This window comes from Giraffa tippelskirchi, chromosome X, assembly GCF_054371585.1.
Source record: "Giraffa tippelskirchi isolate mGirTip1 chromosome X, T2T-mGirTip1v1.2.pri, whole genome shotgun sequence".
Taxonomy (NCBI): Eukaryota; Metazoa; Chordata; class Mammalia; order Artiodactyla; family Giraffidae; genus Giraffa; species Giraffa tippelskirchi.
The window spans coordinates 95,470,786-95,490,240 of record NC_137289.1 but is presented as its reverse complement, the minus strand read 5'-3'; the positions used below and the strand labels follow the sequence as shown (position 1 = coordinate 95,490,240).

At 41.9% G+C, this 19,455-nt stretch overlaps 1 protein-coding gene and 2 non-coding genes across 5 annotated transcripts in view; 2 read left to right on the top strand and 1 right to left on the bottom strand.

Annotated features, from left to right (window-relative positions):
* Positions 1-19,455, bottom strand: part of LOC145536998 (uncharacterized) — a 77,654-nt gene that overhangs the window by 11,261 nt on the left and 46,938 nt on the right. For all 3 annotated transcript variants that reach the window (XM_081567381.1, XM_081567379.1, XM_081567380.1), the window contains 2 exons: positions 17,410-17,536; positions 5,922-6,017 (listed from right to left, as the gene is read on the bottom strand). In XM_081567381.1, the coding sequence (XP_081423507.1) occupies positions 5,922-6,017; positions 17,410-17,443 (130 nt within the window). In that variant the 5' untranslated portion in view covers positions 17,444-17,536. The remainder of the gene's footprint in view (positions 1-5,921; positions 6,018-17,409; positions 17,537-19,455) is intronic.
* LOC145537247 (U6 spliceosomal RNA) lies at positions 8,084-8,187 on the top strand. The gene has a single exon (XR_014076278.1). It is a non-coding gene; the product is annotated as a U6 spliceosomal RNA (small nuclear RNA).
* Positions 8,903-8,974, top strand: TRNAG-ACC (transfer RNA glycine (anticodon ACC)). The gene has a single exon. It is a non-coding gene; the product is annotated as a tRNA-Gly (tRNA).

The window sequence follows — 19,455 nt, the reverse complement described above, 5'->3', positions numbered from 1 at the left end:
ATCCAAAAGACTACAAGCAATAAATGCTGGAGAGGGTGTGGAGAAAAGGGAACCCTCTTACACTGTTGGTGGGAATGCAAACTAGTACAGACATTATGGAGAACAGTGTGGAGATTCCTCAAAAAACTGACCCAGCAATCCCACTGCTGGGCATACACACCGAGGAAACCAGAATGGAAAGAGACACGTGCACCCCAATGTTCATTGTAGCACTGTTTATAATAGCCAGGACATGGAAGCAGCCTAGATGCCCATCAGCAGACGAATGGATAAGGAAGCTGTGGTACATATACACAATGGAATATTACTCAGCCATTAAAAAGAATACATTTGAATCAGTTCTAATGAGGTGGATGAAACTGGAGCCTATTATACAGAGTGAAGTAAGTCAGAAAGAAAAACACCAATACAGTATACTAATGCATATATATGGTATTTAGGTAATCGGTAAAGATAACTCTGTATGCGAGACATCAAAAGAGACAGATAAATAGAACAGTATTATGGACTCTATGGGAGAGGGCGAGGGCGGGACGATATGGGAGAATGGCATGGAAGCATGTAAATTATCATATGTGAAGCGGATCGCCAGTCCAGGTTCGATGCATGATACAGGGCGCTTGGGGCTGGTGCACCAGGATGAGCCAGAGGGGTGGGATGGGGAGGGAGGTGGGAAGGGGGTTCTGGAAGGGGAACACATGTACACCCATGGTGGATTCATGTCAATGTATGGCAAAACAAATACAATATTGTCAAGTTAAAAAATAGATAAATAAGCTAATTTAAAAAGTCAAAAAAAAAAAAAGAATTAATGCCAAACCAAATCCCAACAAGTTTTTTTGCAAAAAACTAAAAACTGATTATAAAATTTATATGGAAATGCAAATGACCTAGAAGAGTCAAAGTAATTTTTTTGAAACGTCAACCTGGAGAACTTACTCTACTTGATTTCAAGATTCATTATAAAAGCTATAGTAATAAAGTATGGTTGAGGACAAGGAAGCCTGACGCTGCTGGGAGCCAGCTCACGAGATCCCACCCATGACAGAGTCATGAGGAGAAGACCTGACGAGCAGAGCAACTCAGGCCTCAGGGAAATCTTGGAAGGCTGCTTCAGCGCTCACCTTAAAGATGATATCTATCTTTCTGATGTTTCCTATAATAAACCTCTTCTTATTTTCTGTGACTTAGGCAGAAGGTCTTTCCTTATCTTTTCCCAAAATAGATCAATCTGAAACCTTGATCGACAAGGCCCCCGAACGGTGGCACCCTATTAGATTATCTAGGATATAGAGTATTTTAATCTAAACTTCCCTTGCTAGCATTTTAGTCTGTTTAACAAGTGTGCCTGCGCCTTTGGAGCTAATGTGCATGACTGCTCCTTAACAATAAAACAGTATTGAGAGCCTCCACATAGAAAGCCCCAATGGGCACAGAACCCTTCATAGGAAAAAAGGCTTATTAGGAAATATAAGAAATATTGCTTTATGAAACTGTTACTTAGTCTATATTTACTATGTTTTTGCTCTTAACGTATTTAGCCTATATAATGAAAGCATAATAGTTAGAGATTTATATAAATAGAAGTTTAGCTTTAATACAAATAATAAGGCAATTGTTGATTTAACTGATGATTCTTACTTAGAGCTGACCTTTAGCTTGCTGTTCTATGACTTTATGGAACCACATTCTTTTCTGTTAAGCTCAAGGCATAGGATAGATTACTGAAAACAGGTTTTACCTTGAAACTTTCTGTTGATAAATTCTTTCCTGCTGTGCCTGATACAAAAGTGTTCTGGCTGATCAACCCTTATCAGTAAAGAGTCACAAGATGTTAGCAGGCCCCCAGGCCAGAAGATGATGTAAACAAAATGAAACTTTTTGTAACTAAGATAATGAAACTTTTTGTAACTAAGATATGCAAACGGTTTCAATAAGGGTCAAAACTGCTGACCCATTAAGCTGATTTGGTATGACTCTACACGTTACATTTGTTTCTATGTACCACTAAAAATATAAAAAAGTTGTCTTGAAAACAATAAAGTCAGGAGACACTTGGAAACGCTAAGACTCGCTGTGTCTTCTCATTCGCATCGCCGACGCCGTCCATCCTGAGGGAACGCTGGACCAGCTGGAGCAGGACTCCGGCATGACGTGCTGCAGTCCATGGGGTAGCAAAGAGTCAGATATGACTGAGTGACTGAACAACAACAAATAAAATAGGGGTCTGCCAAAAGGACAGTGTATTAACTATATTTTCTTATTTTCTGTATTCTTGATGCTCTAGCATCTGATGCCTGGCTGATCCTGGAGAGACTGCCTCTCTCAGAGCTACTTATTTCCTAGAGACAGCAAGTGACTTCCATATAAGTATACCTACCATATGCAAACCAACAAATCCAGAGCCCATATCCACCAACTATCTCCTTTTTCAAGATCTCACAGGATGAGCCACTAGACCCCTGCCCTAATCACTTCAGGCTGGGTACCAGGCAACTAAGGATAGTCTCTACACTACACCCCAGAGTCCACTGAAATTACTCAAACTAACTAACTCTAAACCTTTCCAGCCTGCTTATTCTACCTCACCCATTCTTTCCTATGAAAATCATAATAAAAGCTGTTGCCCATGCTTTCCCCCTACAGCTTCTACCTCCTGATTGACCTTAGTGCTCCCTGGTGTGACTCTGCACGGTGTGGTATGCCTTTTCCTCTTGGAAGCTGTTACAAACTATTTTCAATGGCAGTTGTCTCCAGATATGTTGGCCTCACCATACCTGAATAATAATAAAACCTTCATTTTAAAATAGAAATGGCTCAGCAGTAAAGAATCTGCCTCCCAATGCAGGAGACACAAGAGATGTGAGTTCAATCCCTGGGTCAAAAAGATCTCCTAGAGGAGGAAATGGCAACCCACTCCAGTATTCTTGCTTGGAAAACACCATGGGCAGAGGAGCCTGGCAGGCTACAGTCCATGGGGTCACAAAGAGTCAGACATGGCTGAGCATAAGCACGAGTTGAGTTGAGTTGAATAGGTCAATTAAACAGAACAGAAAGTCCAGAAATAGGTTCACATGTGTGAAATCAATTGATTTTAATAACTGTGTATAGGAAATTCAGTGGGAAAAAAAGTCTCTTCAACAAATGGTTCTGGAACAACTGAATATCATATTGAAAAAAATGAACATCAACCCTTACATTAAACACAAAAATGGATCATAGACCTAAACTTAAAAAGCTAAAATGATAAATGGTATAGAAGAAAATATGACAATATCTTTGTGACCTTGCAGTGTTGTTGTTCAGTCGCTCAGTCATGTCAGACTGTGCGACCCCAGGGACTGCAGCACACCAGGCTTCCCTGTCCTTTACCATCTCCTGGAGCTTGCTCAAATTCATGTCCATTGAGTGGGTGATGCCATCCAACCATCTTGTCCTCTGTCATCCCCTTCTCCTCCTGCCTTCATTCTTTCCCAGTATCAGGGTCTTTTCTAATGAGTCAGCTCTTTGCATCAAGTGGCCAAAGTATTGGAGCTTCAGCTTCAGCATCAGTCCTTCCAATGAATATATCAGATTGATTTCCTTTAGGATTGACTGGTTTGATCTCCTTGCAGTCCAAGGGATTCTCAAGAGTCTTCTTCAACATCATAGTTCAAAAGCATCATGGTGCTCAGCTTTCTTTATGGTCCAACTCTCACATCCATACATAACTACTGGAAAAACCATAGCTTTCAGTATATGGACCTTTGTTGGCAAAATAATGTATTTGCTTTTTAATATGCTGTCTAGGTTTTTTTTTTAATTAATTAATTAATTTATTTTAAATTAGTTTATCTATTTTTTAATTTTACAATATTGTATTGGTTTTGCCACACATTGACATGAATCCACCATGGGTGTACATGTGCTCCCCCTCAGGTTTGTCATAGCTTTCCTTCCAAGGAGCAAGGACTTGCAATAGGCAAAGATTTATTAAATAGATCACAAAAAATACTAAAACTTTTTTTAAAGATGATAAATTAGACTCCATAAAAATTAAAATGTTTTCCCTTTGATAGGCACCAGTACTCCAGTACTCTTGCCTGGAAAATCCCATGGACGGAGGAGCCTGGTAGGCTGTAGTCCATGGGGTCTTGAAGAGTTGGACACAACTGAGGGACTTCACTTTCACTTTTTACTTTCATGCATTGGAGAAGGAAATGGCAACCCACTCCAGTGTTCTTCCTGGAGAATCCTAGGGACGGGGGAGCCTGGTGGGCTGCCGTCTATGGGGTCGCACAGAGTTGGACATGACTGAAGTGACTCAGCAGCAGCAGCAGCAGTAAGAATAAAACTGTAAGGTACAGATTGCAACAAAATATTGGCAGTACATATATCTGGCTTAGAACTTGTATCGAGCAAATCTAGAAAACTCTTATACCTCAATAAGAAGAATACAAACAACCACCCCCCCCAAATGGGAAAGATATTTCAATATACACTTGACAAAAAATGTACAAATGATAATAAGCACATGAAGATACTTAACATTATTACTCATCAGAGAAATGCTGTTTACATTCATAAGATACCATTACATATCCATTCTAATAGCAAAGTTTAAAGAGACTGATGATAACGAGTATAAGCAAGGATTTGGGGCAATAGAATTTCTCATGTATTGCTGTTGGGAATGTAAAGCCATTTTGGAAGACAGTTCGGCAATTATATGAAATTATAAGAAAGGTAAGAAAACACTGATTATAATATAAGAGCAATGCTAATCCTAGGCATTTACCCAAGAGAAATGTAAACATATGTTCACACAAAGACAAATCAGAATGTTTACTGCAACTTTATTCATAATAACCAAATAATGATCACTTGCCATTAACATGCATAGAGATAAAAAATTATAATGGAACAATATTCACTATTTAAAAGGAATTATTTAATAGTCACACCATGGAATAGTATCCACTATTTAAAAGAAACAAACTAGTGATATACTCAATAACATGAATGAATTGCAAAATCATGCTGAACAAATAAAGCCAGACCCAAAAAGGTACATACAGAATGTTTCCATTTATTTGCAACACTAATAAAGGCAAATCTAATCTATAATAACAAAAAGTAACTCAGTGGTTGCCTGGGGCCGAAGTGATGTTGAGTATTAACTACAAGGGGCATGAAAGTGCATTTTTGTGTGATGGAATGTATCATGATTGGGGTGGTGCTTACACCAGTGTGTACCTTTGTCAAAACTCACCAAACTAAACACTTAAAATGAATACCTATTATGGTATGTAAATTATACCTTAATAAAGTTGATTTTAAAAGAGAAAATGCTAGGTGACAGGGATCATAAAGTGAGAAGATGGAAGACAGGCATGGAGATTAGGGGAGGTGAAGAGAAGTGAGGAATCTGAAAGCAATATCTACAAAGAGAAAAGGAGGTGGTGCTGGTTGTAAATGACAGTTTGTTGATATCTTAGAGTGAGAAGATGAAAACAAGAAGGAGAAGAAGCTGAAAGGGAACCAGGTAGAACAGGAGTGAGGCAACCAACTGATCTTCAAAGAAGGCAAATCCATTAAAACCTGAATGTATATGATAAGGATCTAAGACCTTGGAGTGGGGTTTCAGTACTAAAGCATAAAAATGTGATGGAAGCAGAAAACATCCAAGAAAGCCAGATCCATAGTGAGGAAGTCTGGCATATGATCTAGAGTATAGGTACTGTAGCAATTCTCCTGGAGGGAAGCTAAGCCAAGAAGACAGTTGATAGCAGTAAGGGAAATAGAGGGAAGAGCAGTTTGGTACCACAGAGGCCAAGGAGTTTCTAAAGTTTTGAACCTTCAAGAAGGGCAGCAATCACAGTACTTTAAAGGTATTGGCCTCAAGTATTTCCATGTCTCCCTTCTGCCAGGATCACACTCACCTGAGCAGCTGTGATGTAGGGTTTTTTCCTTCAATGCCCAAGGCTCCTCTCCTTGCTCCAACTTTAATATGACCTCTGGTTTGGGAACTTCATACCCTGTTAACAGGAAATGACAGAAAATGGGATCCAGCTAATTGCTTTCCACGTGTTCTTTGGAAAAGTAACCACATTTCATTGGAAAAAAGTATTAAGCACGAATGTGCAAAGGGACTGAAGAATCTCAGGCAAATCAAGGATGACACCATCACACACTTCAGATGCCCCAGAGCACTTAGCAGCTGAGAATGGAAACCACCTCACTGAGGTTCTGTGTTAGTTCCCTAGGGCTTCTGTAAGAAAGTACCAAAAACTCCATGGAGAAGGAAATGGCAACCCACTCCAGTATCCTTGCCTGGAAAAGTCCATGGACAGAGGAGCCTGGCAGGCTGCAGTCCATGGGGTTACATGACTGAGCATGTGGGCATGAGGGTAGAGGGAGATGGGTTGGCAGCAATAAACTGGTAGAACTAAAAAAAAAAAAAGTACCCAAAACTAGGTGACTTAAAACAACAGAAATGTATTATCTGACATTTCTAGAGGCTAGAAGTCTGAAATCAAGATGTTAGCAGTGTCACGCTCACTCCAGCAGATATAAGGGAGAATCCTTCCTTGCACTGTCTAGCTTCTTCTGTCTGCCAAAAATCTCTGGTGTTCCTTGGCTTGTAAACATATTTTAATCCAGTCCCATGGCTATCTTTTCCCTGTGTGTCTTCTTACTGTCTTTCCTCTATGTGTGCCTATTTCTGTGCCCAAATCTCCCTTTTTTTAAAATAATGATACCACTCAGGTTAGGGCCCACCCCAATGACCTCATTTTAATTTGATCCCCTCTGTAAAGATACTACTTTCCAATAAAGGCACATTCTCAGGTACTGGGGGTTAAGATTTTGACATATCTTTTTTTGAGGGGACACTATTAAACCAATAAGAGTATGCCCCCTGACCCCTCCAAATTCACATCTTTCCCATGTATAAAATACATTAACCCCATCCCAATATCCCCCAAAGTCTTAATCATCCCAGCATCAACTCTTAGGTCTAAAATCTCATCTAAACATCAACTCAGAGTCTCAGATCTCATCATCTAAATCATCTAAATCTTATGGGTAAGACTTGAGTATGAGTCATTCTGGGACAAAATTCCTCTCCATGAATATCTATAAAAGCAGACACATTACCTGTTTCTAAATTATTTCAAACACAATGGAGCCACAGGCATAAGATAGATACTCCCATTCCAAAAGGGAGAAATTAGAATTTAGAAAGGTATGGCAGGTCTCAAGCAAGTCTGAAACCGAGCAGGGTAAATTCCATTAGATTTTAAATGAAAGTGAAAGTCACTCAGTCATGTCTGACTCTTTGCAACCCCATGGACTATAAAGTCCATGGAATTCTCCAGGCCAGAATACTGGAGTGGGTAGCCTTTCCATTCTCCAAGGGATCTTCCCAACCCACGGATTGAACCCAGGTTTCCTGCATTGCAGGCGGATTCTTTACCAGCTGAGCCACAGCTTGACAATAATCCTCATTGGTTCAATGCTTTGTCCTCCAAGCCCACCAGGATGGTAGCCCCACCCCCTCAGCCCTGGGCCAGGAGTGGCACCACTTACTAACTCCTAGTGGCTCATTAGCAAAAATTTTGTTTCCTGTACTGGCAGTCTTATGCTCTGCTGTTCCACATGCCTTAGTTCCAAAGGAAGGAATACTTCTACCAAGAGACACAAGAATGATTCTATTGGACTGGAAGATAAGTCTGCCACCTGGACATCTTGGTCTTTTCACGTCTCTGAATCAACAGGCAAAGAAGGGAGTTACTGTGCTGGCTGGGGTGGTTGATTCTGACTACCAAGGGGAAACTGTGGCCTGCTATATCACCATGGAAATAAAGAAGTGTATGTCTTAGTGCTTGTTTCAGCAGTGAAGTGAAGTGAAAGTCGCTCAGTCATGTCTGACTCTTTGAGATCCCATAGGCTGGAGCCTGCCAGGCTCTTCCATCCATGGAATTCTTCAGGCAAGAATACCGGAGTGTGTAGCCATTCACTTCTCCAGGGGATCTTTCTGACCCAGGGACTGAACCTGGGTCTCCCACGCTGCAGGAAGATTCTTTACCATCTAAGCCACCAGGGAAACCTAGCAGTACATATACTAAAACTGTAATGATACAGAGAAGAGTAGCATGGCCTCTGAGCAAGGATGACACACAAATTCATGAAGTGTTCCATACTTTTATGGAATCTTAAAAAAAAGGATTCAAATGAACTTATTTACAAAACAGAAGTAGAGTCATGGATGTAGAAAACAAACTTATGGTTACCAGATGGTAAGAGGGGAGGAGAGATAAATTGAGAGATTGGGATTGACCTATACACACTACTACAAATAAAATAGATAACTAATAAGGACTTACTGTATAGCACACAGAACTCTACTCACTACTCTGTAATGGCCTATATGGGAAAAGAGTCTTTAAAAAAAGAGTGGATATATGTATATGTATAACTGATTCACCTTGCTGTACACCTGGAACTAGCACTGTAAATCAATTATACTCCAATAAAAATTTTTAAAAAAGAAGAGTGTGTCTAGAATATAGGAGATCCCATTAAGGCATACTATCATGCCCTGCGATTGCTTCTCCAGTGGCCTGGGGTAAAGAATCTGTCTGCAATGCAGGAGACACGGGAGAGATGGGTTCAATCCCTGGGTCAGGAAGATCCCCCAGAGGAGGAAATGGCTACCCACTCCAGTATTCTTGCCTGAAAATTCAATGGACAGAGTAGCCTGGTGGACTACAATCCATGGGGTTGCAAAGAGACGGACACAACTGAAGTGACTGAGCACACACACAAGCATGCCCTGTGATTGAAGTCAATGTAAAACTACAATGATACAATTCAGGCCTGGACCCTTCAAGAATAAAGTTTTGGGTCACACCACTGGGCTTCCCTGGTGGCTCAGCTGGTAAAGAATCTGCCTACCATGCAGGAGACCTGGGTTCAATCCCCGGGTTGGGAAGATCCCCTGGAGAAAGGAAGGGCTACCCACTCCAGTATTCTGGCCTGGAGAATTCCATGGACTGTATAGTCCATGGGGTGGCAAAGGGTTGGACACGACTGAATGACTTTTACTTTCATAATGTTTCTTTGTATTTATGGGCTTCCCTGATAGCTCAGTTGGTAAAGAATCTGCCTGCAATGCAGGAGACCATGGTTCAATTCCTGGGTGGGGAAGATCCCCTGGAGAAGGGATAGTCTACCCACTCCAGGATTCTTGGGCTTCCCTTGTGGCTCAACTGGTTAAGAATCTGCCTGCAATGTGGGAGACCTGGGTTTGATCCCTGGGTTAGGAAGATCCCCCAGAGAAGGGAAAGGTTACCCACTCCAATATTCTTGCCTGGAGAATTCCATGGACAGAGGAGCCTGGTGGGCTACAGTCCATGGGGTCACAGTCACATAGAGTCAGACACGACTAAGTGACTAACACTTTCCACTTTCATTAGGAAAAAACCACAACTAGCTGAGTTGCCTGCTGAGGGCAAAGGGAACAAGGGACGGGTAATGGAAAAAGGAATTATGCCTCAGGACGGTGACATAGAAATCTGCCTAGCTTGCCCTGTGAATTTCAGATTCAAAAGTTCAACATCAACTCACCTAAATTTCGAGCCTGCTGGCCTGCCCTTCAGACTTGCCAGTCCCCACAACTGGGTGAACCGGTTCCTTAAATCTCTCTCCCCTACTTTGTATTTATGTACACACATGCATGCACAAGTGTGTGTATACTCTCTATATGTATATACCTATATCCTAATGGTTCCATTTCTCTGGAAAACTATAATACAGAGTTTGATACTAAGAGTGACTCTAGAGTAGTGGTCCCCAACCCTTTTGGGACCAGGGACTGGTTTCATGGAAGACAATTTTTCCACGGATGGGGGTGGGGGGATAGTTTCGTGATGATTCAAGCGCATTAGGATTCGTGCTCTTATGAGAATCTAATCTGACAGGAGGTGGAGCTCAGGTGGTAATGCCAGCAATGAGGAGCGGCTGTAAATACAGATAAAGCTTCACTTGTTCAATGCCTCTCACCTCTTGCTCTGTGGCCCAATTCCTAACAGCAGACCATGGACCAGTAACGGTCCATGGCCTGGGGGTTGTGGAGACTGCTCTAGAGGAACAGAATCTCAAATGTGAGTTTTCTGAATTGGTTACGGGATTTCTGGAATTGATTCTTTATTCTGATTAAATTCAAAAGCACTAACGACTCTATTTCCAGTAGGAAGTAGAGCGGTGTGACACGACGAAAGAGATATGCAAACATTGGATACTCCTAATTAAATGCCTGTAAGAGGTGAGGTTCTAGATGACCTTGTATTTGATACTTGGAAATTTTGTCAAATTTACAAGTAAAGTAAGATCGTCTGGTTGCTCCTAATTGCACTGGACAAAGTGGAGAAAGAAAAGGATGACCTCAGGGGTTTGATTTTCCAGATCAAGCATAACATGAATGACCTGAAAATTTCTCAGTCTGTCCTGAAAATAACTGTTAGCTTCCGGAGCTGCAGAGCTGAGCTTACTGAAAACCAAACCCAGAGTCTCAACCTGTGAGTAGCTAAATTACAACACAAATTGAATTCCCAACCTCACAGGTTGTCTGCTGTTAAAGGAAGGCATTGATGAGGAAGGAACAGGATCCTGAAAAGTGGAATGGGAACATATGAGGACACTGAACCTCTAAATTTGGATGAGTCTTTGCCAGTAGAAGCAGCTCTTCCACCTTCAACTGAGAAGTTAAACCCCCGTCTGCCTGAGGAGCCTGCAATGGCTTCCCCTGAGGGACTTGCCTGGTAAGGCACTGCTGATTCCCCTCAGGACCTACGCCACCACCTGTCTTTGCTTCTAGAACTGTAACTAGACTTAAATTCACCAAGCTCCAACTCAAGGAGATCAAACCAGTCAATCCTAAAAAAAAGTCAATCCTGAACATTCACTGGAAGGACTGATGCTGAAGCTGAAGCTCCTATAATTTGGCCGCCTGATGCGAAGAGCTGACTCATTGGAAAAGCCTCTGATGGTGGGAAAGATTGAAGGCAGGAGAAGGAGGCAATGGAGGATGAGATGGTTGGATGGCATCACCAACTCAATGGACATGAGTTTGAGCACACTCCAGGAGACAGTAAAGGACAGGGATCCCTGGCATGCTGCAGTCCATGGGGTTGCAAAGAGTTGGACATGACTTAGTGACTAAACAACAACAAAGGCCCAAAGGGTAAGGTACAAAGTGTGCCTCATGAGGAGATGTGAGATACTCGTAAATAACTGCATGCTTTGTCCAATTTATAAGGACATAAATCTGGGTGATATGTGTGGGATAATGGAAGGAACAAAGATGGATCAGACTGAAATTTTTAATGTGTACACTAAGCAGATTCTGAATTTCATGCTGCCACTTGAGGGGTTAGGAAGAGTACAAACAGTATATTTGGCTGGTTGGCTGGAACATGAACCAAATCGCAGCCCACATAAATGCAGCTGGAATGCCAGGACTGCTTTGGTGTACTACAGAGAAAGGCATCTAAAGGCTTAGGGACATTGGAATGTTAAGAGTAGATTTATCATGAAACATCTGCTCACTCACACCAGGATGGTCCAGAGACACACCAGTCATGACAACTGTGACAAATAAATTTGTGAGGGGGCCCCCGATAATCCATGATTGTTCTTCACTGAAGGTCAGAAGTTTCAGCGGGAACTGCTGCCACTGAACTGGAAAACCTAAATGCAGTGGGAGTAATTGGAACCTGGGGTGAAGTGAAGTGAAATGAAGTGACGTGAAAGTTGCTCAGTCATGTCTGACTCTTTGTGACCCCATGGACTATACAGTCCATGGAATTCTCTAGGCCAGAATACTATAGTGGGTAGCCATTCTCTTCTCCAGGGGATCTTCCCAACCCAGGGATTGAACCCAGGTCTCTCACATTACAGGCAGATTCTTTAATAGCTGAGCCACAAGGGAAGCTCAAACCTGGTGTGGCAGGGGCCAAATGGAAGCAATGAATTGCCAAATACAAGGTGGATGTGGTTAGCACAGTGTCAGAGTAGTAATCAGAACAGTCCAATTCACAAATAAGAGTAGAAATTTTTATAATACTGTTTTAATTCATTCTACAACTCATTAGACATCAAACATCTTTCAAAACAAACCTTTACCTTGCGTGTGTGTATACTAGGTCACTTCAGTCATGTCCAACCCTTTGTGATCTCATGGACTGTAGCCCACCAGGCTTTCTGTCCATGGGATTCTCCAGGCAAGAATACTGGAGTGGGTTGCCATGCCCTCCTCCAGGGGATCTTCCCGACCCAGGGATCAAACCCCTGGTTCTCTTACATCTCCTGCACTAGAACACGGGTTCTTTACCACTAGTACCACGTGGGAAGCCCAAATCTTTACCTTGGTGTTTCATTATTTAAGAGATAACCTTCTTTGAAGCCAGCAGAGTTAGGACAGTCTAAGAAAAGCAGGACAGAAACAGTGTATTAACATTTAGCAGAGGATAGTTTTCAGATATTTAAGAAACTATGCTATACACCCATATGTGTTATATGTCTATACCTCTGTATCCTTCTAACACTATATGAGAATGGGGGAATAGCATTAAATGTAACACCTGTTTCAGAGTGGTTCACCTGCTCATAGACAGGCATATAAACAAATTAAGAGCAAAAAAATAAAAGAATATTGAGTATTTACTATGTACCAGACACTGCCCTGGGCACTTTAGATGAATTAATCCATTTAATCTTCAAACCAACTCTCCTCTTATTCCCCTTAGCAGACAAGGAAACTGAGCCTCAGAGAGGTAAAGTTCCAAAGTCACACAGCTAGTAAGTGGCTTAGTTATTCATACAGCAAGTGGCCAGGTAGAGATTTAAACTTCTTTCTCTTATGCTATCCTACTGCCAAATAGAAAAAAAGAAAGCATACATGTCTTATATATATTAGATAGGGATGAACCAAACCTTCTGTGCTGTCAAAAAGATAATCAGTCTTATTCACAGAGACCTGTGAATTTGGCTAGTTGATCATGACTTCTATAGGAAAGAAATAGGTGGGCAATCTACTAAAATCTTACTTGATCTGTACAAGGAAAAGAATTCTAGTTCAAGTGAAAAGAAGTCTAACTTGAAACATCCAAACACAGAATCCCAGCTCCTCAATCAACTCTCAGACTTGAGTTAGTTTATACACCGAGAATGAACACTTCTGAATGAAGGGGAGGCTGGGTCCCTGGAGGAATGAACCCATGACAGTGCCAAAAATTTACAGCACTAATATTTCTCTCAACTTTTCCTAAAAGGACCTACAGCCCTTTACCAGGGTACCTCTGCATTGCGGAAAAAAGCAATGAGGCTTTCCAGATATTACCAGACAGGACACTGGCTCTGATCTGACACTAATTCCAAAAGACACAAAACATTACTGTGGCTCACCAGACAGAGTAGGGGCTTATAAAAGTGAAGTGATCAATGGAGTTTTAGCTCAGGTCTGTGGATCCCTAAACCCATCTTGTGGTTATTTCTCTGGTACAGGAATGCATAATTAAAATACTCAGCAACTGCAGTATGCTCATATTGGTCTCCTGACCTACGGAGTGAGGCCTCTTATGGTGGAAAATGCTAAGTGGAAGCCATTAGAACTGTCTCTATCTAGGAAAATAGTAAACCAAAGCAGTACTGCTTTCCTGAGGGATTGCAGAGGTTAGTGTTACCATCAAGGACTTGAAAGATGCAAGGATGGTGATTCCACTACATTCAACATGCCTATTTGGCCTGTGCATAAGACAGATGGATCTTGGAGAAGGACAGTGGATTATCATAAACTTAACCAGGTAGTGTCTCCAACAGCAGCCCCTATACCAGATACAGTTTTGTTGCTTGACCAAATAAACACATCCTTTGATACTCGGCATGTAGATATTTATCTGGCAAATGCCTTTCTTAAAAACAGTACTGTTAGTAAAGACCAGCAAAAGCAGTTTTCTTTCCACTGGCAAGGCCAGCTGTATACCTGCACTGTCCTGCCTCAGAGGTAGCTCAACTCTCCAGTCCTATGTCATAATTTGATCTTTGAGACCCCATGGACTATAGCCTGCCAAGCTCCTCTGTCCACGGGACTCTCCACGTAAGAATACTGGATTGGGTTGCCTTGACCTCCTCCAGGGGATCTTCCCAACCGAGGGATCGAACCCATGTCCCTTAAATCTCTTGCACTAGCAGGCAGGTTCTTCACCACCAGCACCACATGGGAACCCCACATTGGTCCATTACATGGATATTATGCTGATTAGACCTAGTGGACAAGAGTAAGAAACTACTCCAGACTTATGGATAAGACATCTGTGTGTCAGGAGATGGGAAATGAATCTGAAAATAAATTTAGGGACCTTCTATCTCAGTGAGATTTCTAGGGGTGCAGTGGTGGGGGGCTTGTTGAGATACTCATAACCTCTTGAAGAATAAGTTTTGCATCTGGCTCTTCCATAAGCAAAAAGGAGGGACAACACCTAGGGCCTCTTTGGACATCAAAGGCAACACAGTCCTTATCTGGATGAGCTATTCTGGCCTACTTACTAGGTGATTCAAAAAGTTGTCATTTTGAGTGGAGATCAGAATAGGAGAAGGCCCTGTGTGACACGTCCAGACCGCTGTACAAGCCACCCTGTCACTTGGGTCACATGACACATCAGATCCAGTGGTACTTGAAGTGTCAGCGACACAGGGATGGAGCCTTTGGCAGTTCCCCTGAGACGAATCACAGCGCAGGTCCTAGGATTTTGGAGCTAAGCTCTGCCATCCTCTGCTCTCCTTCTGAGAAACAACTTTTGGTTCGCTACAAGGTGTTAATTTACTCACAGAACTTAAGCATTTTAGTTAGTGGAGGAAAATAAAACTTAACAAAAATTCCTTCAGTAATGGTGAGTGAACACAGAAGAAGCCAGCGCTGACACAGAAAATGTGGCAAACGGTAGACCTGCCTTCCAGTGTTGCTCGTAAGGGGCTCAAGTTCTTCTGATGGAGGCTCAGCCAGTGGGTGGCGTGAGGCCAGGAGCCACCCTTGGAGCACTGAGACTGGGTCTTCCCAGAGGTGAATTGCTTGAGAATGTGCCCAAAGTGGGCAGTAAACTCCATGTAATCTAAATGTTGTTGTTTAGTTGCTAAATCATGTCTGACTCTTTACACCCACGGACTGTAACCCGCCAGGCTCCTTTATCCATGGGATTTCCCAGGCAAGAACACTGGAGTGGGTTTGCCATTTCCTACTCTAGGAGATCTTCCCCACCCAGGGATCGAATCTGTATCTCCTGCTTGGCAGGCGGATTCTTTACAACTGAACCACCAGGGCTTGGTGTAAGGCTAAATAAAAGGAAGTGAAAGTATTAGTTGCTCAGCCGTGTCTGGCTCTTTGAGACCCCATGGACCTGACAGGTTCCTCTGTCCATGGAATTCTCCAGGCAAGAATCCTGGAGTTGGTAGCCATTCCCTTCTCTAGGAGAATCTTCCCAACCCAGGGATTGAACGCTGGTTTCCTGCATTGCAGGCAGGTTCTTTACCATCTGAGCCACCAGGGAAGACCCAAAGCTAAATACTGGAACAAAACGGATAGCCAACAAGTACCATAAGGGAAAGGTGAAGAGAGAGTTCAAGAGAGCATGTCACTGTTAAGAGATGTGACCTCAGATCCTATGTGGTGACCTTACACCCTCATCCCTGGGTGGTGGCCTTGCCCTCTTAGCCATGGAATCAATTAGATGGCTCACCTTCTGGAAGCAAAGAGGTGACAGCTTGTCACCCTGCATCTTCCTAGTCTGTGCTCTCTGGGCCTGTGGTGGCAGTGAGAGCTCTGCTGGCTTCTGAACCATTTGGAGGGTCATTCATCCCTTTTCTTAAAAGATATTCACAGCCAAATAGCTTTACTGACCTGTTTCCTGGCTGGAGAATCCCAGAAACCCAGCCTTCCTTCCTTCCTTTTTTCCTGCCTCTGCCTTGTTCATCCCAAGCTGGCAGTGCTTCTTCTGAGATGGCTGATTGGATCTACAAGTCACATGTCTAATCATTTTAGCAACTGGTTCTCCAGCCACACACTTGGTGCCCTTTCCAGAGTACATCTTGCATTTTGCAATATGGACAGGCTGAAAATTTTCAAAATCTTCATGTTCTAGTTCCTTTTTACTAACAATTCCTTCTTCAAATTCTCTCTTTCCTCTAGCATTTTACTATAAGCATTAAGGACAAATCAAGCCTCACTTTTAACACTTGGCTTAGAAATCTCCTCAGTTAAATATCCCAGTTCATCACTTACAAGTTCTTTCCACCCAAGAGAACAAAATTCAGCCAAATTCTTTGCCACTTTATAAGATTCACCTTTACACCAATTTCCAACAACATATGCCTATCTTCCATCTGGCAGTGTGTGTGTGTGTGTGTGTGTGTGTGTGTGTGTGTGTGTGTGTGTGTGTGTGTGTGTGTGTGTGTGTGTGTGTGTGTGTGTGTGTGTGTGTGTGCGTGCGTGCGTGTGTGTGTGTTCACTCGTATCCGAATCTTTGCGACCCCGTGGACTGTAACACACCAGGCTACTCTGTCCATGGGATTCTCTAGGCAAGAATACTGCAGTGGGTTGCCATTTCCTCCTCCAGGGGATCTTCCTGACTCAGGGATGGAAACCGCATCTCCTGTACCGGCAGGTGGATTATTTATCACTAGTGCCACCTAGGAAGCCCATCTGAGATCTCACCAAAAACACCTTTAACATTCCTACTTCTACCACAAGTTTCTTTGAGGCAATCTAGACTTTTTCTATCAAGCACCTACAAATCTTTCCAGCCTCTGCTTGCTGCCCAATTCAAAGCCACTTCCATGTTTTTTTTAGGTGTTTCTTATAATATCACTCCACTTCCCAATACAGAAAGCTGCAGTTTCCTAGGGCTGTTGTGACAAAGTACCACAACAGAACAACAGGAATTTCTTGTCTTGCAGTTCTGGGGGCCAGAAGTTCAAAATCAAGGTGTCAGCCAGGCCATGCTTTTGTTGAAGGTGCTAGGGAGGGATGTGTCCATGCCTCCCTCCTGGTTTCTGGTGGCCTCAGGCACCTCTTGTCCTATAGATGCATCCCTCCAATCACATGGTCATCTTTTCCTTGTGTGCCTCCGCACGGTCTCTCTTGAGTGTTTGTGTTTATCTGTGTCTACCCTTTTCTTTTTCATAAGAATGCCAGTCATATTGGTTTAGGGCCCAACTAATGACCTTGTTTTAGCTTGATTACTTCTGGGAAGATCCTATTTCTAAATAAGGTCACAGTCAGAGACAGTGCGGTTTAAGACATTAACATATTTTCTCGAACGGACAAAATTTTACCCATACAGGTTCCTTGCAGATTCACATTCTGGCTGGGCTTACCCAGTGAGAGGAGGTGGCTGTAGTTTTCCAACATCACATCCTGGTACAGGCGCCTCTGAGCAGAGTCCAGATGCTGCCACTCCTCCTTGCTAAAGTCCACAGTCACGTCCTCAAAGGACACTGACACCTGTAAACACAATTCCATTCAGGATGACCAGGTCAGCATGGGGGGATAGGGGAAAGATAGAAAAATGCTTTTAGGATTTTTACCATAATACCCCATAGGCTATGCCTCTTAAACACCTACTTACACGTAATGTATAGAATAAAAATATCTACTCATAAATTTCTGCCATCCATTGTATATGAGTCTTTCATTTTAAAAAAATAATTTTCATTAGTTTTCTATAGTAGTATATAACTACTTATACATAGTAGTGTGTATAGCTGATTTACTTTGCTGTACAGCAGAAACCAAAACACTGCAAAGCAAATATACTCCAATAAAAATAAATAAATAAAGTAAATAAAGTGATCAAAAGGGGGAAAAATGATAATTTTGTCCAGGATTTGAAGTTTATGTTATCTAGTTGCTCATGTTAATGGGAAGTTAGTGTTTTATTGCTTTTTGAAGGAGGCATGTACGTTTGTGCTGGGTCTTTGTTCCTGTGTGTGGGCTTTCTCTAGTTGTGGCAAAGTGGGGGCTACTCTCTAGTTGTGGTGCAAAAGCTTTTCATTGAAGTGGCTTCTCTTTTTGCAGAACACTGGCTATAGAGTGCACAGGCTTCAGTGGTTGGGGTGCACAGGCTCAGAAGTTGTGTCTCCCGGGCTCTAGAGCAAGGGTTCAGTAGTTGTGGTGCACAGGGTCAGGTGAACGTGATCCCCTGCCTTGACTAGCAGACTATTAACCACTGGACCACCAGGGAAGTCCAGCATGTACACTTTTTTCTCACTTTACATAGCTCCCTGTACTACTGCTTTCATTTAGTCTTCAAAAATATAGGCATTTTCTCTTGATGCCCTTTTGTTTGATCATTTTTAATTCCACAGTTGTCAGAACACACTGTATGATTTCAACATATGGTCTATCTAGTAGAATGTTTCAGGTATCCCTAGAAAAGAATGTATATTCAGCTACTGATAGGTTCAGTGTTCTCTAATATTTAAATCAACTTGATTGAGTGTTGTTGAAATTTTATATCACTTTACTCATTTGTCTTCTACTTCTTCAACCAATTATTTGTCAATGTTTTGTTAAAAACTGAAACAGAGATGTTAAAAGTTTATATGGCTATGCAAAGGAACTAGAATACACGAAGCAAGGATTAGCATGGAGGATTTATACTATGTAATATTAAGAGTTACTATAAAGCTACAATAATTCAGACAGAATGGCATTGATGTAAGTAGAGACACATATATCAATGAAACAGAATAGAGGGTCCAGAAACAGATTTGCACACATATGGACAACTGTTTTCTGACTAAGGTGCCAAAGTGCTTCAATGCAGGAAAGGAAAGTCTTTTTTAAAAACTGTGCTGGAACAAATAGATATAATAAGTTTTGAAGGAAAACACAAACCGTGATCGACACCTCACACCATATACAAAAATTAACTTAAGTGTTCTAACCACATTCCCAAGCACACACACACAAAGTAACTCTGTGTGGTGATGGATGTGTTAACTAACTTGACTCTGGTATAAAAACAGACATACAGATCAATGGGACAAAAGAGAAAGTCCAGAAATAAACCCACATATTTATGGTCAATTAATTTATAAGAAAGGTGCCAAGAATATAAAATGGGGAAAGGACAGTATCTTCAGTAAATGGTTTGGGGAAATTGGACAGCCACATGTAACAAAATGAAACTGAAACACTCTCTTACACCCCCACAAAAGTTAATCCAAAATAGATTAAAAACTTAACTATAAGACCAAAAACCATACAACTTCTAGATGAAAACATACATGGTAAGCTCCTTGATGTAAGTCTTGGAGATGAATTTTTGGATTTGACACCAAAAGCAAAGGCAACAAAAACAAAAATAAACGGTGGGAATATGCCAAACTAAAATGTTTATGCACAGCAAACGAAACCTT